The 21,901-nt window shown below is 41.5% G+C and overlaps 1 protein-coding gene across 3 annotated transcripts in view; it reads left to right on the forward strand.

Moving 5' to 3' along the window:
- tub (TUB bipartite transcription factor) overlaps nt 1-21,901 on the forward strand; it is a 467,593-nt gene that overhangs the window by 311,482 nt on the left and 134,210 nt on the right. The window contains exon 1 of one of the 3 annotated variants that reach the window (XM_087996532.1): nt 18,462-18,541. The exons of the other annotated variants lie outside the window; for them this stretch is intronic. Coding sequence (XP_087852658.1) covers nt 18,474-18,541 — 68 coding nt within the window. The 5' untranslated portion in view covers nt 18,462-18,473. Of the gene's footprint in view, nt 1-18,461; nt 18,542-21,901 lie in introns of those variants that run through there. 3 annotated transcript variants of the gene reach the window in all.

Consider the following 21,901-nt stretch of genomic DNA (forward strand, 5'->3'; position numbering starts at 1 on the left):
ATCATCCACCGACATTTCCGCCACCTCCAAACAGACCCCACCACCTCCAAACAGACCCCACCACCAGGGATATATTTCCCTCCCCACCCCTTTCTGCCTTCCGCAAAGACCGTTTCCTCCGTGACTACCTGGTCATGTCCATGCCCCCCTACAACCCACCCTCCCACCCTGGCACCTTCCCCTGCCACCGCAGGAATTGCAAAACCTGCGCCCACACCTCCTCCCTCACCTCCATCCAAGGCCCTAAGGGAGCCTTCCACATCCATCAAAGTTTTACCTGCACATCCACCAACATCATTTATTGTATCCATTGCTCCCGATGCGGTCTCCTCTACATTAGGGAGACTGGACGCCTCCTAGCAGAGCGCTTTAGGGAACATCTCCGGGGTACCTGCACCAATCAACCACACCACCTTGTGGCCCAACATTTCAACTCCCCCTCCCACTCTGCCGAGGACATGCAGGTCCTGGGCCTCCTTCATCGCCGCTCCCTCACCACCGAATGCCTTCAGGAAGAACGCCTCATCTTCCGCCTCGGAACACTTCAACCCCAGGGCATCAATGTGGACTTCAACAGTTTCCTCATTTCCCCTTCCCCCACCTCACCCCAGTTCCAAACTTCCAGCTCAGCACTGTTCCCATGACCTGTCCTACCTGCCTATCTTCTTTTCCACCTATCCATTCCACCCTCCCCCCCCCGAATTATCATCTTCATCCCCTCCCCCACTTACCTATTGTACTCTATGCTACTTTCTCCCCACCCCCCACCCTCCTCCCACTTATCTCTCCACCCTTCTGGCTCTCTGCCTGTATTTCTGATGAAGGGCTTTTGCCCGAAACGTCGATTTTACTGCTCCTCGGATGCTGCCTGAACTGCTGTGCTCTTCCAGCACCACTAATCCAGAAACAGGCTACTTATGCTTGGTGAACCACACACATGGAACCTGTTTCTCTGGCATTTGAACATACAAACAGCACAACCAGTGATTGGATTTCATCATTGTTCATTTTTGGCCTCTTTTGAACATCATGTTCCTGTATCTCTGCTTGGTCTTACATCAGTCCTTGGCTTCCCAGAAGGAGACATATAAAAAGATAGGTTTACACTGGGGGAACAAGGAGGGATCCAGGGTTGCTTAATTTATCTACAACTTTTAAATCAGAAGATACTTTGCCATGAGAAGGTGAATTAGATGTAAACGAACAGTTACCTTGTAAGATTTCAGCTTTACTGCTGGCCATGGCTCCAGTTGAGGGCACTTCAATAATGGTGAGCACCATCACTGCGGTTGAAGTGAGAATATGCAGTAGTGCCTGTCCCCCATTGGCTAGGTATTGCTGAGAATTTTGCACCACCTTGTGCAAAAGAGTGAAAATTGTGTCTGCAAATGTAGTACACTTGCATGATACTTCTATTGTAGTTGAATCACTGGCAGTGAGTGTACAGGCTGTATGGGTTGCAGTAATTATCAGTAATGTACTGTAGTGATTAAAATCAGAGATGTGAAAGATGCTAGAAGTGTAGGAATGCAGAGGATTAGACGTGGATTCAGAGATAGGGAAGAGTAACCTCATGGATGGATTTGAAAATGTGCAAAGATTGTAAATTTGGGATATTCTGAGACTGAAAGCTAATGCACTCCCTGAGATAGTGGTGGAAGCATTTACCGTTGTTATCCCCAAAAAGACATTGCGTGTGTCCAGAAAATGAAGTATTTGTAGGACAATGGGGAATGAGCAAGGAATGGAACTGATTAAGTATTTGTTTCAAGGAACTAACATAGATAACCAAGATGACACCCAAGTGTTATCTTTCCATTTTGCATTATTCTGTGAGATAGGGTAAGGAGACATAATGTTGTAGATTGAAATGGGCTCAAATTCGGGCTTGTAATTTGGGGAAAGGGCAGTAAAAAACCGAGAATTCAAAGCTGAGGAAAGAATTTCAAAGCAAAGGTTCTCGATAAAGGTGAAGGTATCATTCAATGAATGGAGAATGGAAGTCATGAAATGGTGTTAATGGTGACACTTTCACTGTGGTTTGTATAGTACAGATGATAGAAATCATAGACAAAAGAGAAGCCTTTCATGAGGGGCAATGTATCACTGTGGATCAAGTTTCAGACAACTGTGGCAGTGTTCTCATGTATTGGTGCAAGGTTCTACATTTTTTGTTTCACTTATTAAACAATATGTTAAAAGATATATAAGAACATACGAATTTCCTTTTAACAAGGAAACCCTTCCTCCATATATGTTAGGAACATTGTCAGCCCAATGTACATTGCAAAATCTCAGTAAAAGTTAGTGGCACAAAATCTGTGTAATTCAATGGAATAGAATTAATTCTGTTCTCTTGAAGAAAGAGCAAGTGCTTTCTGTAAGTTACTGAATTTTTTCCTGTTTTGTTTGCTCGAAGTTTTTAATGTAACTTACTTTGGGGTTGTACTGGCAGAAGTGAATGGTTGATTAATCATGGAGAGTTGATAGCTTAATGATATTATTGCCGGACTATTAATCCAGAGAGCCAGGTAATATTCTGGGAACCCCATGTTTGAATCCCACTATACCAGATGGGGGAGTTTGAATTCAATAATTAAACAATTCTGGAACTTAGAGCCGAATGATGACCATTAAACTGTTGTCAATTGTTGGGTAAAACCATCTGGTTCACTGACGCTCTTGAGGGAAGGAAATTTGCCATCCTGACCTGGTCTGGCCTACATGTGACTCTCAACCAACAGAATTATGGTTGATTCTTAACTGCCCTCTGAGCAATAAATGCTGGCCTAGCTAGTAATGCCAAAATCCTGAGAATGAATTAAAAAAATTTCAAAATGGCACTGACATAGTCATGAAGTGTTGTTTTAGTCCTAGTAAAAAAAACTGGCAAGTGAGAAAAGCTTCAGAAAAGACATAAAGGGAAATAGAAGCTGTTTTGCCATATAGACACATTTTCTCTGTTAAGCAAAGGAGCAGCTTCAGGCACAGATATGGATCCTGGCTCCATGTAGTTTTTTTTTGGCTGCAGCACATCCAATTGTTTTTATGGTATGCGTCGGTGAAAATAATATCAAAAATAAAAATTGGAAAAATTAATTTCTACTCCTGGTGGACCAAAATCTTGTGTTCAGAAATGTTACTGGTAATTTGTGAAACATTGAGTAATAGCACTTACTAAATAAAAAGGGGTAATTATTTTAAAGGTTTGCAACTAGTGACAGAATCCTGAAAAATAACCGCATAACAAAAATATCGTGAACTGTGTTGAAACACAGTATTATTTCAGCTGATGTGTGTAACAGATATGAAGAATGTGAAACACAGTTCAAATATTACTTGACTGACACATGAAAAGGTTTCACATTTTTAAAATTAATATACAGCTTTGAGAAAGTATTAATCAAATAGCTTAAAAGACCTGAAAGGTTGCACTGTTTCAAAATCTGTAAAAAAAAAGTGACAGAATAGATCAAATAGACTGAGCGGCCTATTCCAATTTCTATATTGCTGTGTTTTTGGAGAATAGCATATTTAGAATTTGCTCGCAGGAATTAAAACCATAGGATCTTGTTTGCAAGGTGATGCAGTAAATTTTAAATATATGTTTCAGATAAATTTGGTTCTTGGTTAAGGTTGGGTACACATGAAACTAATATAGAAACTATACTAAATAAGTTTCAGCACAATTCGTGGGTGTTTCATCTTCAATGGACAGAATCTATTGGCAGCGTATCATCAGAATGGACCTCAAGGGTGAAAGGTTCTAATTGAAGCTACAGTATCATTTCCTTTACAATTTGGATTCCAATCTCAGGCCAATTTCATCCACTCACAATCACCTGCCTCGAATTTAAATATGTGTTGGAGCTGATTTGGAAAAGCAATCAGGCAGCTGACAGATGTAATTTATGTTGAAATACTTCTTCTGAGAGAGTTGATTGCATTCTGTTTGAAGGGCAACATGCACAGATCCTTTCTCAGTTTTTAAAGGGAGACCAATGATAGAAAGAAAATATAAAGCCTCTAATTTGCTTTAGGGATTGTTTTGTTTTGCAAAGAATATATTTAAGTTGGGTTCAAATTGGGTGAATTTAATCAAAACAGGTATTATTAGAGTTTGGACTTCCGTTAAGCATTTAGTCACCACATCAACATTTTATAACAAATGAAGTATGGTGCACTCAGTTTGCATATGAGCTAACAAGTTTTTTTTTTAAATTTAAGAAATTGTATGGTTACCTTGCTATTTCTTGCACATTGGTGCATTCGAAGGGGCTTGTGGAAACGAAGAAAAATCCTAGAAATTGTACAGAAATCACAGTAAGAAATGAATTTGATTGTCTCCCACTGTTAGTGAGTAAAAAGTACATTTAGCCCTCAGATGGAAATTGGAGGTGTTATGGATACAAAATGAAAGGAAATTTTCAAAAAAAGATGCAGGGATCTTGGAATAGAGACTGGTACACAGTCTACAATTATAAGCCTGACCAAGATTCTGAAATTGTGACTTTAAATTATAAGTTATATCTTGTGCCGCAAAGTAGGCAATTAAAACATTTTAGTAAATTTCACTCATAGGGTTGTGGAATTCCTCAACTTCTTCCTTACGTGAACTATCATGGAGTATGTAGGGCTGATTTTTGTTTGCCTCTCTCTTCACCCTTTGGAATATTCATCAGGAAAAAAAAGAGCAATAACTGCATCACCTGTATCCAAGCTTTTGCACAACCTTAGAAGCTCCAGGGTGTATCTGGGAAGGAGAGGACGGTGCTGGACCTCTGTAGCAGGCAAGAGCTAGCACTGTTCCTCCAGCAAGCATTGGCTCCCTTTGCAGCAATGCAAATGTTCAAAACATCCCATCATATTTTCCATGCCAACATTCTAAACATTATAGTGTGGGGATGGAGTTGTTTCACTCAGACAGCTACAACACTTCCCTGTAATTTGAAATGACCTTGTTGCATAGTCTGCATTGTTATCTATCAATGACTCAAGGAAACACAGCAAGAACCTTTGAATGGATCCAAAGTGTTAATTGGCATTGCTGAAGTAATAGAGGACAAGAGTGTTATACAAAGGGCCATCTGTCTAAAATGATAACAAAGCCCACATACTCCCCATGTACTTGCATTTCTTAAAATCCTGTGAATTGTGATACAGGTCGTTCTGCTATAACACGTTTCGTTAATGCAAATTTTTTGTAATGTGATTGATGAATTGGGGACACTGTTTCTAAACCGCAAACATTTAAAATGTGTTGGCTGTAGCATGATTACTTCGCCAACACTTTAAGCGCTGTTTCTAAAGCATGATTTTTCTATAATGTGGGGTTGCAGAAGAATGCAACATTGCGTTAAAAAAGAACTACCTGAATTGGATGAATATTTTAACATGATTATGCTACCAATATTCCAACAGTGTGTAGCCAGAGCAACTATAATGCTGAAAAATATTTCATAGGATTAAGCTTGGTTGTTGAGTGCAGAAATCTAAATATGTTTAGCTTGCATAGACAGCAAGCTGATGCAGTACCTCCAATTTATTGTTTCTTACTAACTTAATGTTGTTAATAATGCATTCAACAGCAATACTTTACTTGTACAGTCAGCAAACAATTGGAGGGAGAAATGGGGCACACTATGTTGCAGCTATATGAAGTCAAAGGTCCTTCAAAGTGACATTTTTCTAGTGATCCAACATGAAAAATACAGGATATGAAAAGTGTAAATGGGAACCTGGCATCAGCATACTTTAGTAAAAGTTATCTGATAAAGATAAAATTGTGGTAATAAATATAATGGTTTATTGCTTTTATGATAGCCGTCTTGTCAAAATCAACATTTTGAAAAATTAATTCATAGGACACAGACATCTCTGGCAATGCCAATACTTACAGCCCATCCCTATTTGCCCTTGTGAAAGTGCTGATGAGCCACTTCCTTGAACCATATACCCATACTGTTTTTGCAGTGATTGTAATGAGGTCAGGGAAAGTATAATTATATACACAGCATGATTGGTTGACTCACAATGAACAAATTGCAATTAACAGGATCATACTGTATTCATATTTGTTTTATCCAGTGTTGCTGATGAATGTAGGAATCAAAGAATAAAATGGCAGCATAGCTATATAATAGGAATGTGACTCATCTCTTCACTTTTCATGCACTATTCAAAATGTGAAAGCAATTTCTCAAAATGAACAGTGTAAAAGACTAATAGAAGTAGATATTTAGAGGCGCCCTCTTTTCAGGTTACACACAATCCACTGATTATTGAGTACCTTTGCAGTAAAAGTAAGAAAATTATCACATTGCTGTTTCCCTGCACCAACCTCATGCCCTGTCAGGGTATGACCTGCACATTACATGTGCAATCACTCAGTAAATGAGAATTGACTCTAATCCACAACTAAGAATTTGGGAAGTATTTTACTTGTTTGATCAAAAAACTATTTTAAACTTTTATTTAAAAATATCTGTGTGGGGAGTGTATGCAATGGAAAAATCATTTGCAGGATTAGTATATGGGGTGAGATGTGCATTTATTGTATGATTATCATATATCAGCGGGATGCATGTATAATTATTGTGTGGGTTGTGTTTATATGTGGGAGTGATGATTTCGTGTGACTATGTGCAGGCTTCCTTAGATTTATGCAATTGACACCTCAGATAGGACCTTCACTACTTGCATCTGCCATTCTTTTTTTTTGTCATTAACACTGCTGTGAGATATATTCTTGGCTTTAATTTGCAATGTCATTGATGCTGAACCATTTATGACTGACACATCCCTTTGGCTCCAAGTCATTCCTCAGGCAGTCTCTGTCATGTTGGTATTTCCTCAGGAAATAGCTTGTTCTTTAAAGAGACTGGTGTGATGTTCATATAGGTTGGAACTTGTGACATTTGCTTTTTGTACATTAAATTTGTTCATCATCATAACAGTAGAAAGTGAGTATCTTGTCCTAAATACTTAACATCTGAATGCCCCAATTCAATCCTGCAAAGCCACTGTACAGTTCCTCCAAGAGAGCTCCAGCCACCAGGTCATTCAATGCCCCCTCTATTAATAAAATCATAGAATCCCTACAGGGAGGAAAGAGGCCATTCAGCCCATTGAGTCTGCACTGACCCTCCAAACAGCATCCCATCCAGACCCACTCCCCAATCCCATCCCTATAACCCCACATTCACCATGGCTACCTAGCCTACACATACCTGGACTCTATTTACCATGGCCAATCCACCGAACCTGCACATCTTTGGACTGTGGGAGGAAACCAGAGCACCAGGAGGAAACCCACACAGGTGCCTTCTGTGTATGTTGTTATGTGTCATATCCATGGGTTTAGGAATACTGAGAGGATGGGATCATGGATAGTGAGGTTCATTAGCATCCTAATCCCTAAGATATTGGAAACATTGGTGACTGCATATAATTTGACTAAACCTGCATGTAGACCTGATAAATTTTGTGTTAAAGGTTGAGGGGACCTTCTCCATCTTTTCATATGAGACCTCGAAATGATATTGATTCCCTTAATTGTGAGTACTAAATTCTATCCACTAGTGTTTTACTTCACAGATCATAGAAGCAACTATAACTATTGGTTGTCACACAATGACAGATTGAGGATATGCTGCCTACAAAACATCTGATCTAATTTTTCTTTCTGTTGAAGTCTAGTCAATACTGGATAGCTAACTCTTTATTACCAGCTTTTAGTCCATGCTGAAGGTGAAAATTAATCTCATTTTTAACAGGTGACAAGTATCTTTGTTTATACATACTCAGATTTTGATTTGTTATTTTAATGTGGGATTGATTGGAATTCAAAGATCCCAGGGGACTTCTAGTTTATGAACACTGTCAATCCTTACAGTAAATGTTTTGTCGAATACAAAATACAATAATTACTCTATTACATTGAAAACCAGTCAGCATTCACTTGAATGCCATGGGTTGAACTTTTACTGTCTTCAATCAGTGCAAGTTGCATCAGGTGTTATGGAGGGATTTTTGCTGAGAGGACCTGCAAGTTTTCTCACCATATCTTAACAAACTCGTCTTGTTAACTATCTACACCACCCTTAAGGCACCTCTCATGTCTGATTCTATCCCCATCTTACCATGCTCCATTCCTGGAATAACTCGCCACTCAGCGAATATCCACCAAAAGCAATCTTTGCATCAATGCCATCCTAGAAAGGCCGCTGGACAATCTGGTGTTGTTCCTCCCCAGGAAGGTAATGCCACAGTAGCCACATCACTCATTGCAGTATGCCAGACATTTCCTCACACATACCCTATTTTCTCAGCTTATTGTGTCTACTCATGATCACAGACATTTTATCTGTCCATAGCTACATCTGGTCTGAACACCCTTTCCGAGTCACTGCTATTCTGTCTCAGTGGATACCTGCGGCTTGTTAATGTCCAGAGGAGAATTTCACAGACAGGCAAGAATTCAGATAATTCCAGTCTACAGCTTGTATTGACAGCCAGCAAAAAGGAACACAAAGAAAAAAAGTTGAGGCTGCAGTTCGCCCTCACGATGCAAGTGCTGGTGTTATGACAAAGACTAGTGCACAGTCTATGATTGTTTGCTGCACTTGACTGTAATCTACAGGAAATGGGTGTCAGTCAGTTGCTGTCTGGCTTGTAATGCCTGACATCTATCATGAACAAGGTGCAGTTCCTCTTCTCCAAAGTCATCATCATCTACTCAGAAGGCTGCTTCCATTCACCAGTTCCTCAGCATCCAGCACATCGACTCATTGCCTGCTCCAAATGAGCAGAGAACAGCACACTAGAATGATGCAGCACGCTCTGTCCAGATGATACCAGAGGCGCCTTCACCCAGACCAGTCCAAGCAGCAGAACAATATCTCCAGCAGCCCCATACTGGTCCATCATGGCCCTGGTTAAAACATTGGCAGCCATTGTATCAAAGCTCTGCATCAGTCAGAGCATTGTACAATGGTATCATGAGCCATTGTTGCTGTGGATAACCCTTGTCCCCAGTAACTAGCCTTATAAGGCACCTGGACCCTCAATCGCACCAGGTACATGAGGCTGCTCCAGGATATAGGACTCCTGGAAACTGCTTCCAAAAAGTGTAATGGTGATCCCAGATCATAGTAGAATCCCACAACTTGTTGATGAATCCCACAACTTGTGATAGGGCCCTCTCAGTGCCATGTGTATACATTTGATAGCACCCTGCACCGGGGTGTTTCCAGCTATGTTTCCAAATCCCACTGCCTTGGCTACAGCACTGACCTTGTCACAGGGTAACAAAATGAACCAGTGTGATCTTGTACAGATGGCATTAGTCACTGTCCTGATGTATCTTGGGTGCATGGCTGAGAGATCCCACACAGGTCTCTCATTATTCCCTGAAAGGAGCCAGTCATATAGCTGTCCAAGTTGGCTTCCACCTTCACAGCCCTGGGAGAGGCTGGCCTCCCACTCCTGCAGCCCTCAGGTCCCATTCCAATATTTAGCAAAGTTCTGTTGCTGTGAAACAATGGTGTCTCGCTCATGCCCAGGAAATGAAGTCAGGGCCAAAAAGCCTCTGGGCTTCTTTCAGACCCCAACCATCCTGAACAGTGCTCAGCAGTGACCTCTCCCTAAACTGGGTGCTCCTCAGCCTCTGGGGAGGCCTGCCGCTGTTCCTCTGCTTGCTGTCAGCCCTCGTCCTCCTACATCCAGCTTCTTATGTAGGCAGTCACAGCAGCTAACATGCCACCGGTGGCTGGGCACTGGACTCTTGCTGGAAATGCTCTGCAATGGGAATGGAAGAAGAAAAAGGCATTCTTCAGTCTCAGAAGAGCCGTTGGCAACGTATCAAGTAGATGAGGCTGAGCACAGTTTTCTCCACACATAACGAGACACCTTACAGCTGATAATGAGGGTCATGCCTCCATTGTTCATTCAGCTTCAGCCTCAGTATGTGCAGAAAGGCTGAGTGACTAACACATTCCATCCAAAAGGGAGAGCCTGCTGTCTCCAACCCACTTCCCAACCCAGGCCCACATCACTCAATCAATTTCTCTCTGCGTTCATTAAATAAGACAAATGATGAAATAATGACCTCTACCTCCTACAGCATATTTGGAAGTTGAATTGATCACCTTTCTAAGTCATTGCTGCTCAGTTCAGCATCATCGAGGTGCCAATGTTCATTTTGCAAGCACCTACAGCATGGTGCAAATTTCTTTGATCAGCATTTTTACCCTGAGCACATTTATTCTCCTTGCATTGCAAATTTTGTTGAAGTGTTTGCAAGTGAAATGTAGCTGAAGTTTGCAAATATCTGGATCATGTGTTTGCCCCTTCATTTTGGGTGTCCGACAGATTTGGATCATAGACTTTCACCCATCAAACTGACACTGACTCCGTCCACTCTGGGCATTGTCCCAGCCATTTTCTAGTAGCATCTAGTGAACACCAAATGTTGGCCGGGAATGCACCCCATGTTGGACGCTGTGTGTCCCCTTTTACTTACCCCCACCACAACAGCCCATTTTCACCCATTTCCCCCATAAGGAGACCATCCTACTTGAACTTTGTTTCCAACTACCTTCCCTGACTCTGACCCCAACATTGCACCTTAACAATCTACAACCTGTTTCTCTTGCTCCTCCATGATAATGATCACTGTTGATGACATGGTGGCGGGTTGCAACTGGCCATCAGCTTATATCGCTAGTTATCTGCTCTGATTTCCATTCAAGGATTCTCAGTACTGTATACAGCTTGTTCAAATAGAGAGCTGAATATTAACAAGGTGAGTTGCAGCATTCGTCAGGCGTTTAACAAGCAATTATTGCCCTTCAGTAGCAACTCTGCCTCGCGAGAAACTTGCCTTGCCACTCAGCAAATGCATAAATGATAGAGTGAGAGGTAACCAACATTGTAATAGGTCTTGCTAGTCTTCTCATCAAATTCTGTTACAAATCTTGTCATAGCCCATGTGGCTTAGACCCCTATAGATTTCCACCCTATCTTCTGTTGTTAGGGTATGATCAAACTAGGAAAGTTGCGTTTTTCCCCACTCTTACTACCCCAGAGAAGGTAGTATTGAATCTTCATTTTATGAAGTGCTCACACAATGATTTTAAATAGGCAATTCCAGGTTTCTAACCCAGCAATGATTACAAAGGAATGGCAATATATGTCCAAGCCAAACTTGCAAATGTTTGTCCTCTTATGATGTTTGACTTCTTCTTCCCCTCACTCATGAAGGTCACGGGGTGGGGAGATTACAAATGAACTATCAGATTGTAAAGTTGCACTGCATCAAGGAAATCTAGTATACGTACTTTAAAGCCTTGTACACTCTCTTTAAGAGTACAGACAGAATATATCTCTTTCTTAAATTCTTTGCTCTGGAATTGGATCATGTTTTATATTCACTTTCTGGTGTGATGATGAGTTTGTTATAGTTCTGTTTGGCTAGATCAATATGAGCTAATACTGACTTTTATTGCACTATCTTAACTGTTTTGCTGCTTTTAATTTGTGTGAGTGTTTTTGCCTGTTTTATAAATAGGTTTGCATTTTCGTGCAGTTTTCATTTTCCCAAGCTATTACATGAGAAAGATTGATTCTCGGGGTAAATAAATTAGCATGTACTGCCAGTGGGACAATTCAGTGTTTCAGTCAGTACATAAGACTTCTCATCAGCAGCACAAAGTTACCCTTCAATTTTGAAGCTTTATATGTGTTAAATTGATCTTGACTTGTTCTTACAGTCAGGAAGCTAGCAACAATGCCCAGGCATAAGTATACCTGTGAATGAAGCAAACTGTTCTAATCCCTTCAGAGTTATTTCAAGGAAATCCTTTCAATATTGGTGTGGGATTTAAGAGTATAATTACTGCCATTTAAGTACATCTTGGTTGAATATAACCTTTAGTGCAATCTGATGCAATGTCAAAGGAGCTATATTTATCAATCTATCTGCTAACAACCAGCAGTCGTCATTACTCGGAGAAAGGAGGACTTGCATTTATTTAGCAACTTTCAAATGTCAGGATGTATGAGCATGAAGTGCTTTATGGAAGCAAACAGTCATTGTAATGTAGGAAATATGGCAGCCCTTTTGTATATAGCAAGTTTCCACAAACAAAAACATGATAATGATCAGTTTTTTTGTGAAGTCATTTAAGAGTTAAATATTCATGGACTCGGAGAAAGGGCAGAAAGTCTGATTGCTGGCTGGGGATGGGAAATGGGGACCATGTTGAGGGTGTAAGGGGGTGGCTAGAGGTGGAATTTGAGAAAAAAATGATTACATTGCGATCCTGTTCCCTATTGACTCCTTTAAATTCTAGTGAACAAAACATAGATTCGTTTTTAGCCCACCTCCTTCATGTAAAAAAAATGTAGCTGGAATGTTCCTAGGATTTCCATGGGAATTTCAGTCCATCCATTTACCTGAAAGGCCCAACTTCAAATTCAGTTACAGCAATGGCAAAGGACTCAAAACGAAGGCATTTAACCCTGAAGGACCTCAGCTGTGTTCTAGAGACTGACTATAATTTGTGTCCAGAGAAATCTATGCTGAGGCAGATCGGAACATCCACTCACTGTTTATGATGAGGGTGCAACCATTGGCACCTTGGCTAAGAATAAATTGCCACAATGGTTGACCTTATTGTTCACTAGTTCAGAGGCCCAATTTACACAGATTGGATGCATGGTTGTTTGGCAGCTGAAGTAAAAAAAAAGCCAGTGGAGCAGACACAAGGTGGGAAAATTGCTGAGTTTTTTTTAACTAAAGCCTCACGCGTTACTTCATTATGCTGCCATTGTACATTGTACTTCTTCAGACGAAACCCATCCTTTTCTCGGGATCCCCAGGGCTCAGGGAAATCTGACTGTCCAATTCTACAAAGCTTTTTGTCCCTGACGATATTCATGATTCTCTCTTTGAATGCAGCAGCAGAATATATTTCCTTAAATAGGATAAGGACAATTATCAGTTGTCTTATCCAAGAAGCAGAAGATCAGGTATCCCTCAGGGATTTTAATCACATCTGGATGTACCAGATTATGTGTAGCATCTCAGGTGCCAGGATAAGGAATATAATGAAGTGGTTATAAAATTCCTGAGATAAAGCAGAAAAGCCATAAACAAGAAGTCATTATGGGTTGTTTTTATCAGTGTAGTTCCAGTGTTCAGTGACCTTGGGTATAACACAGAAGGATTTTAATTACTTTTAATTTCAGATTACGAGACAATTTTGTCACTCACTACTTTATGTGATATCTATTGTCTAAAATTATACTGCCCATAAGTTCTTACTTATTGTTGTTACAATTATGTGTTTATAATTATATTTTGTGACTGCAGTTTTCAATTCAGGATAAATGAAGTGGATCTTATGACCTGCTCTGTGTTCTACCTGACAGTAAACCAGGTTACTTTTATTGATAGAGATCAATTGAAGACTTGGATTGTTTTAATGAGAAGAAGGTGCCAGGTATTTATGTTTGGAGACAATGACAGCTGTCTCTGGTTTTACCATGAGTGGACTCTGAGGGCTGAATCATGTGTTTTTTGACCCAAGTGGCAGTTTTGTCAAGTTTAATGAAAGGATTCTCACCATGAATCCCTGTGAGATCTCTTGACATATATTAACAAACTTGTCTCATTAACTCCACCCCGATGACACCCCTTGAACCTGATCCTAGCACCATCGTACCACTCGCCCTTCCTGAAACAACTTGCCACTGCCAGGGTAGCCCAGAGCTGGTTGGCATCCCTGGTATTCGTGCCATATTTATAAGGCAAGTACTCTTAATCCAGACTGCCCAACACACATCCTGACAAGTGTCAGGGAAGGGTAGATAAACATCCTGGTGGATGGGATATGAATGTCCTGGTGGATGGGATATTGCAGATATGGCACATTCTCTTCCCCTAGGACTGGCAGTGGAAGCTGTGACCCCAGCCCCTGCCAGCCTGGTCTGAGTTTGCCATATGGGTCAGTGTAGCCTCAGCCAATGTTGGAAGGAATGCATACCAATGTTGGAAGAAAGTCAATGACTCTCACCATTTCCAGAATAAGTGTAATACTTCATTATCAGCCATCTTCCGCTCCCTCCTAGGTCTTGCTGCCTCTCTGACTCTTCAGATAATGGTGTAGGTTTCGAACCATGATTCCTATCCTTCTCTGCACTGTTTCCCCACAGGACCTGCTACCTTCTGGATTCCTCAGGTAACTTGCCAAAATTCATACTGCAGCCAATGAATTCATAGATTTCCTGTGATGCCATTCTTGTTTAGTTTATTCCAATAATATTTTATTCATTAAAAAAAAGTTACATCCAGACACAAGGTACTAAGCAGTACTGTACAGGTTTTGCAGATAAAACAAAACAAATACGGGGGTTTGACATTCCCTGCAGTTGCAAGTAAATGTACTCATGAAGGACACTACTTAGAATTAGAATTCCTACAGTGTGGAAACAGGCCCTTCGGCCTAACAAGTCCATACCATCCCTCCAAAGAGTATCCCATCCAGATCCATTGCCCTACATTTCCCCTGACTAATGCATACAACCTCCACATCCCTGAACACTATGGACAATTTAGCCTGGCCAATTCACCTAACCTGCACATCTTTGGACTGTGGGAGGAAACCAGAGTACCTGGAGAAAACCCATGCAGACACGGGGATAATGTGCAAACTCCACACAGGCAGTTGTCCAAGGCTGGAATCGAACACAGATCCCTGGCACTGTGAGGTAGCAGTGCTAACCACTGAGCCACCATGCTGCCCATAATATATTTACATATATTTTGAGGGAATGAGAATGTCTGATAACTGACCAGACCCTCACTGTATTTTGGCAGAAAGATGTTACACAGTGGTCTTTCCCCACTGCACTTTGGTAGCAGCTACCCGAAGCTTTAATGTGTCCCTCAGTACATAGTCCTGGACCTTGGAATGTGCCAGTCTGCAACACTCAGTTGAGGTCAACTCTTTGCACTGGAACACTGACAAGTTTCAGGCAGACTAAAGATTGTCTTTCACCAAATTGATGGTCTGCCAGGCACAGTCGATGTTTATTTCAGTGTGTGTCTTGGGGAACAGACTGTAGAGCAAGAGACCTGCATCAGGGAACTGCTCAAGATGAACCTTGACAACAACCACTGCATCTTTCTCCAAACCTCCTTTGCGTAGGCACATTCCAGCAGAAGATGTGAGTCTCTAACCCCATCCCCAACCCCTTCAGCAGCTGCTTCAAGGGCAGCATGCAGAGCCCACAGAGACCAGGCATACGTGAAGAATCTCATAGGTAGTGCCCCTTCTCACCACCAGACAAACAATACCTTGGTGCTTGTTGAAATGTTCTTTCGATAAGGCATTCTGCTAAATGACTTTGACAGTCTGCTCAGGAAACCACCCAACTGGATCTACCCTCTCCTTTTTCCACATGGTCTCAAGGACCCTATGTGCTGACCACTTCCTGATGGACTTGCAGTCAAACAGGTTTTTTTTCACAAACATTTCCATGAGGGTATTGTGATACGGAATTGTCCGACTACTTGAAGTGTTCAGCGGCAATGAGACCAAACCCATCCTTTGTAAAATTGGGGACAGGTAGAACCTCAGTATATAGTGACACTTGGTGTTTGCATACTGAGGGTCTACCCACTGCTTGGTAAAGCTACACCCAAGGGTGGACATCAGGATGAGAATGGCTTTGGGTAACTCCTTTTCCAGAGTTTTGTACATGGTATCCATAGTCCATTTTGATGTCCAGATAAAGTGGATGATGGCTTGGGTGACTGCAGAGGGCAGGGGAATGAGCCAGACCAGAGCCACATACAACAATACCAAGAGTACCTCACACCTGATGATCAGGTTTTTACCTGCAATGGAGAGGGAGCAGTGCTCCCATCTGCTCAGTTTTGCCTCACCTTGGCAATATGCTCCTCCCATGTTTTAGTGCATGTTCCAGCCACTCCAAACATATACTTTCAGGTAATCTGTCCTGATGGTGAAGGGGATAAAGGATCAGTTGGCCAAGTTCCCAAAGAACATGGCCTCATTCTTGCCTCGATTTACCTTGGCTCCCGTGGCCGGCTCAATCTGATTGCAGATGCTCACCTGGAGGCCTCCACTGACTGGAATAGTCACCCCTGTCCGACTAGCATCCTTCCTAATGGACTCAGCAGAGGTTCTATAGAGCACACAGACAAGGGAGAAAAGAGTGGGCAGCCCAGATCTGATCAGGAAGCTTTCTGATTCCCACCTATTGATTGAGACTGCACTACCAATGTTGTTGTAGAGCAGTCAGATTCAAATGCAGATTCCCTCCCCAAAGCCCATTATGGAGAACACATCCCACATGTACATGTGCGATATCCTGTCAAAAGTCTTCTCCTGATGAGACAGGCATCTACTCACTTATCCTGTACGTAGACGACTGTATCCCTGAGGAGCACAAGTCTCTCAGAGATCTTCCTGCCCAGTGCACCCCAGGTTTAGTCACCAATCCCAGAACAGGTCTGACTCAGTTGGCAATGACCTTAGACAGGATTTTATCGTGTGCATTCAAGATTACCTTACAGTGTGGAAACAGGCCCTTCGGCCCAACAAGTCCACACCGACCCGCCGAAGCGCAAACCACTCATACCCCTACATTTACCCCTTACCTAATACTACGGACAATTTAGCATGGCCAATTCACCTGACCTGCACCGGAGCACCCGGAGGAAACCCACGCAGACACGGGGAGAATGTGCAAACTCCACACAGTCAGTCGCCTGAGGCGGGAATTGAACCCGGGTCTCTGGCGCTGTGAGGCAGCAGTGCTAACCACTGTGCCACCGTGCCGCCCAGACACAACATTGAAACATTGAAATAGGTCGCCAAATTCTAATTTCCTTCCTCTTCCCCCTTCTGCTTGTAGATGAGGGTGTTGATACCTTTCCTCATGGGATTCATGCATACTGTCATACACCTCATGCAGATCATGACCAATTAAGTCCTACAGAGCTGAATACAACTCAGCGGGTAATCCGTCACTTCTGAGAGTTTTATTCTTTTCAAAGGATTTGTGGTGCTTGGTCACCTCATCCAGAGATAATGGCTAGTCCGCACTCTCCTGCGTGCAGTCATCTAAGACCTCCGTGGTAGAGGACAGGAATGACTGGGAGGCCGTGCTATCAATGGGTTTCATGTCATACAGTCTGGCATAAAAGGATTTGCTGATCCTCAGGATGTCAGACTGAGGTGATGTTGCCATTCAAGCACATTGTTCCCAGTTGAAGAGTGGAAAAGACAAATCCTGCAGCCATCTAAGGTTTCTGGGAAATTCATCATGGTGTGTCACAGCAAGATGAGTAATTGGAAAAGGCCTTACTGTTGGTAGTGGATTTCAGGCAATCTCTCAAAATTGTGGTCCCTCTTGGAGCTGGTCACCTGAAGCTACTCTCAATGAGGGTAGTAGATGAGAACCCATTGTAAGCTGAGTTTGAAATTCCAATGAGAGTGTGATATGTGGTGAGTGTAAAAGAGGATCATTCCTCTATTTCCTGTAGGAGAACATACAAATTGCCAACAAAACAATATCTTTCATCGATAGTGTTTATATTCACCTGTTACAGCAATAGTTTTAAAATGTGAAATCTTTCCATATCATTTTTTCAGTTAGTGACTGGAAGTTCAAATTCTCTTTGTAAAAATTATTGGTCTCTTTAGATGTCATTAAAATTGTGAATAGTTACCACGACTAATCAGCAGCTTTAATTGGTTGCTTTATTATGGTCAGTTTGAAGACCCAAGTGCCTGTAGTCTCTCCAAATTGACAGTAAGCTTAGACAACAAGTCAGTTTGTAACCCACACACCATCATCGTTTGGCTTTTATTAGATTTATTTCTGGCTCCTTCATCTCTGTAGCAGTTTTAATTTTTTTATGTACCAGATGGTGTAACAACAGGGTGCAACTGGAGACAATTAATCGAGACAGCTGCCTGATAAATTGATGCTCGTGGTTTGTTGGGGGTGAAATTCTTCTTTTAAATCAATAAAAAATGTCAGAGTACGTGTTTCTTGTTTTCTCCAATTGCTCACCTAATAATGAAATTACATTTTCTCAAATTACATGATTCAAAGCTGTGCATTTCCATAATTTCATTAGCTGGATATTAAGCTAAAGAAGAAAATAGGAAATCTCTTGCTTTGCATTTGGAAAAAGAAGAATCTTGAGGTTTTCATAATATTCTGGAGACAATTTCCTTGGATACTGATCAGCAAATCGTCTCTTTGTCTGTTGTCAGCAACAACAAGGCTGGTTTTAATTCCTGGTTTGAAGCTGACACAACTGGATGACACTGCTGTCCAGGTGTTTTGAGTATGTGGTCCTGGCAAATTTTAACTGCTGAGGCCTATTTCAGCTGCTGTCGAAGTCTGAGGGAAGCCTCTTCAGTTGCCAAATGAGGGATTGGGGAAGTGGAGCTGGAAACGGAGCTGCTGTATACCTAGCTGTTCCTTTTCTGTCAGAGTGAGTTAAACTTTCCCCTTGTTTGCATAGCTGCATGCCAGGGAATTGGGGCAGATGTCATTCCATTGCCCAGGTGGATGACTGGATGAAATTTTGTGCGTGTGATTTTCTAATAGTGACATCTGAGTTCGATAGGGGGCCCTGTGTTGTGCCTGCAGCACTGGTGATTTTTTTCACAACAGAATGTCCTCCTTCACATGTACTGTATCTGTCTGGCTGCAGTGACACTACTCAATAGCATTAATTGTAAAACCTCGCAAACCAGATGGTGTTAGCTTCCTATCCTTCTCAAGATGAAATTCATCGACAAATTGTCGAACTTCTTGTAATGTCATTGATGACAGCTGCGAAACCTCAGGGGCTTCAAGTACAGAAACCTGCTGGGACTTCAGCATGTAATTCTCAAGGTGAGAAATATTGACCAGGCACAAATGCATAGTCATTAAGTGCAGCATGAGCATTCAAACAAATTTAAACCTGCCATTTCAGAAATTCACCAGTTCATCCACAAGCTGGTACCAGATTCAGATTATGGACAAACCATTTACTTGTGACTGCAATGCATTCAATAAAAAGTAACAGTAGAGTGACATTTAAATACTCTGGAGGAAGATTCTCCCTATATGATACTTGTAACTAAATGGTAAATGCATACTTTATGAATGGATTGATCACTTTGTTAAGCGTTGCACACAAAGGAAATGTTCACCCTCAAAAGTGCATTGCAGTGATTTCACTGAATGAAAGTTTTGACCTGAGGTTTATTTATAGTCTTTATTTCACTAAGTATAAATATTTCATACCAATTTGAATACATAATTTAGAAATTCTCCTTAATGATCCATATGAGAATGAATCAATTATGAACTCGTTTATGACAGAGTACTCCAGATAAAGTAATAAAAATGGAGTTTGTGAGCAGAGGTTGAACTGTTGAAAGCCCATATACAGGTAAACGTTATTGTAATAAGATCTAAAGAAATCCATTGTTTAAACAAAGTTTGAATTACAATGACCTACATGAAAAGTTTGAAGATTGGTTTTATAATTAATTAATTATCCCCATTGACAAAGGTATACACTTTTTTCACGTTTATCCTCAGAACATGGATGCCACTTATAAGGCTGACATTAATTGCTCAAGCCTCATTATTACTGAGATCAGTGGCGTGCTCCCTTGTTCTTGAGTTGTTGCAGTCAGAGTGATGAAGGTTGTCCTTTATTGTTTTGGGTTTACAGTTATCGGTTTTTGGCTCAGTGATGGTGAATGAATGACAAACATAAATCCTTGCCAGGAGGATGTGTGATTGAGGTTGAACTTGGAGGTTAATATTGCACTTACTGCCCTTGCCCTTCAAGGTGTTGGAGGCTATGATAGGCCTTGGTAAGTTGCCACTGTGCATGCCATGTATAATACACACTGCAACCAATGTAAGTATCTGCCCTACGTGAGACGTGAGGCAATGTATTCTTCTGATGGAGTAGGCTGTCATGGTGGCTGCTTTCAGCATGTCTTTTAACCTTATATTACAAGTTAATTTTTATCATTGACAATATTCTACAAACATAACGTTGGTACCTCATTACTCCTTTTACAAAGAAAAGGCCCAGGATATAACTGACCGACTAAGTTAGTTTTGATATTGATTGGACATTTGTTTAGAGTTGCTCCCACTAAATGGTCATAAGTTCAGAAGTCTCGCGACACCAGGTTATAGTCCAACAGGTTTATTTGAAGTCACAAGCTTTTGGAGCTGTTCCGCAAGGATCTGTTTTGGGACCATTGCTGTTTGTCATTTTTATAAATGACCTGGAGGAGGGGCTAGAAGGTTGGGTGAGCAAGTTTGCGGATGATACGGAAGTCGGTGGAGTTGTTGACAGTGTGGAAGGATGTGTCAGGTTACAGCGGGATATAGATAAGTTGCAGTGCTTAGCAGAAAGGTGGCAAATGGAGTTCAATGTAGGTAAGTGTGAGGTGATTCACTTTGGTAAGAGTAACAAAAAGACGGGTACTGGGCTAATGGTCGGATACTTGGTAGTGTGGATGAGCAGAGGGATCTTGGTGTCTATGTACGCAGATCTCTGAAAGTTGCCACCCAGGTAAATAGTGCGGTGAAGAAGGCGTACTGGCTTTTATTGGTAGAGGAATTGAGTTCCGGAGCCCTGAGGTCATGTTGCAGTTGTATAAGACTGGTGCGGCCGCATCTGGAGTATTGTGTGCAGTTTTGGTCGCCATACTTTAGGAAGGATGTGGAGGCACTGGAACGGGTGCAGAGGAGGTTTACCAGGATGTTGCCTGGTATGGTAGGAAGATCGTATGAGGAAAGGCTGAGGCACTTGGGGCTGTTTTCATTGGAGAAAAGAAGGTTTAGGGGTGACTTGATAGAGGTGTACAAGATGATTAGGGATTTAGATAGGGTTGATCATGAGAACCTTTTTCCACATATGGAGTCAGCTATTACGAGGGGGCATAGCTTTAAATTAAGGGGTGGTAGGTATAGGACAGATGTTAGGGGTAGATTCTTTACTAAGCGAGTTCATGGAATGCCCTGCCAGGAGCAGTGGTGGACTCTCCCTCTTTATGGGCATTTAAACGGGCATTGGATAGGCATATGGAGGATAGTGGGCTAGTGTAGGTTAGGTGGGCTTGGATCGGTGCAACATCGAGGGCCAAAGGGCCTGTACTGCGCTGTATTTTTCTATGTTCTATGTTTCTATGTTCTTTTGTCAGGTGAAGTGCCTGACCAAGGAGCAGTGCTCCAAAAGCTTGTGATTTCAAATAAACTTGTTGGACTATAACCTGGTGTCGTGTGACTTCTAACTTTATCCACCCCAGTCCAAAACTGGCGCCTCCACATGGTGAGTTTAGCAGAAGTACAGTGAAGTTCTCTGAGGACATTCCAGATGATCATTCCTAAAAAATGCAGTTTATATCCAGTTTCTGTATTTACTACCCACTCACTTCACATTTATAAAAATAAAGCAGACTTTTCTTTGGATTGTTTTCTTTGCAGCAGTGGAATGTGGAAAGTGCTTTTCCAAGAGAATCTTTGCTGGAACTAGTGGTATTCACAATTTGGATTAATCCAACATGGACTTTGTAATCAAAAACATAATTTGCAAATTTTTGAGTGACGTCAAGTTGAGGGTAATAGTGAAGGACTACAACAACATCACAGGAGGATATTGTTAACCTTGCAGAGTGGGCAAATAATTGGAAATGAAGTTCAACAAAGATAAATGTAAGGCTGTATATAACAATGAGGTTTCATTAGTTAGATGGGGTTGAGGGACAAAGGGATCTCTGATTACAAATATTCAGTTGCTAAATGTTGAGCCATGGGCTTTTTTTTAAAATGA

Source organism: Chiloscyllium plagiosum, unplaced genomic scaffold, assembly GCF_037043375.1.
Source record: "Chiloscyllium plagiosum isolate Xiang-an unplaced genomic scaffold, Cpla_swu_hap1 HiC_scaffold_18, whole genome shotgun sequence".
NCBI lineage: Eukaryota > Metazoa > Chordata > Chondrichthyes > Orectolobiformes > Hemiscylliidae > Chiloscyllium > Chiloscyllium plagiosum.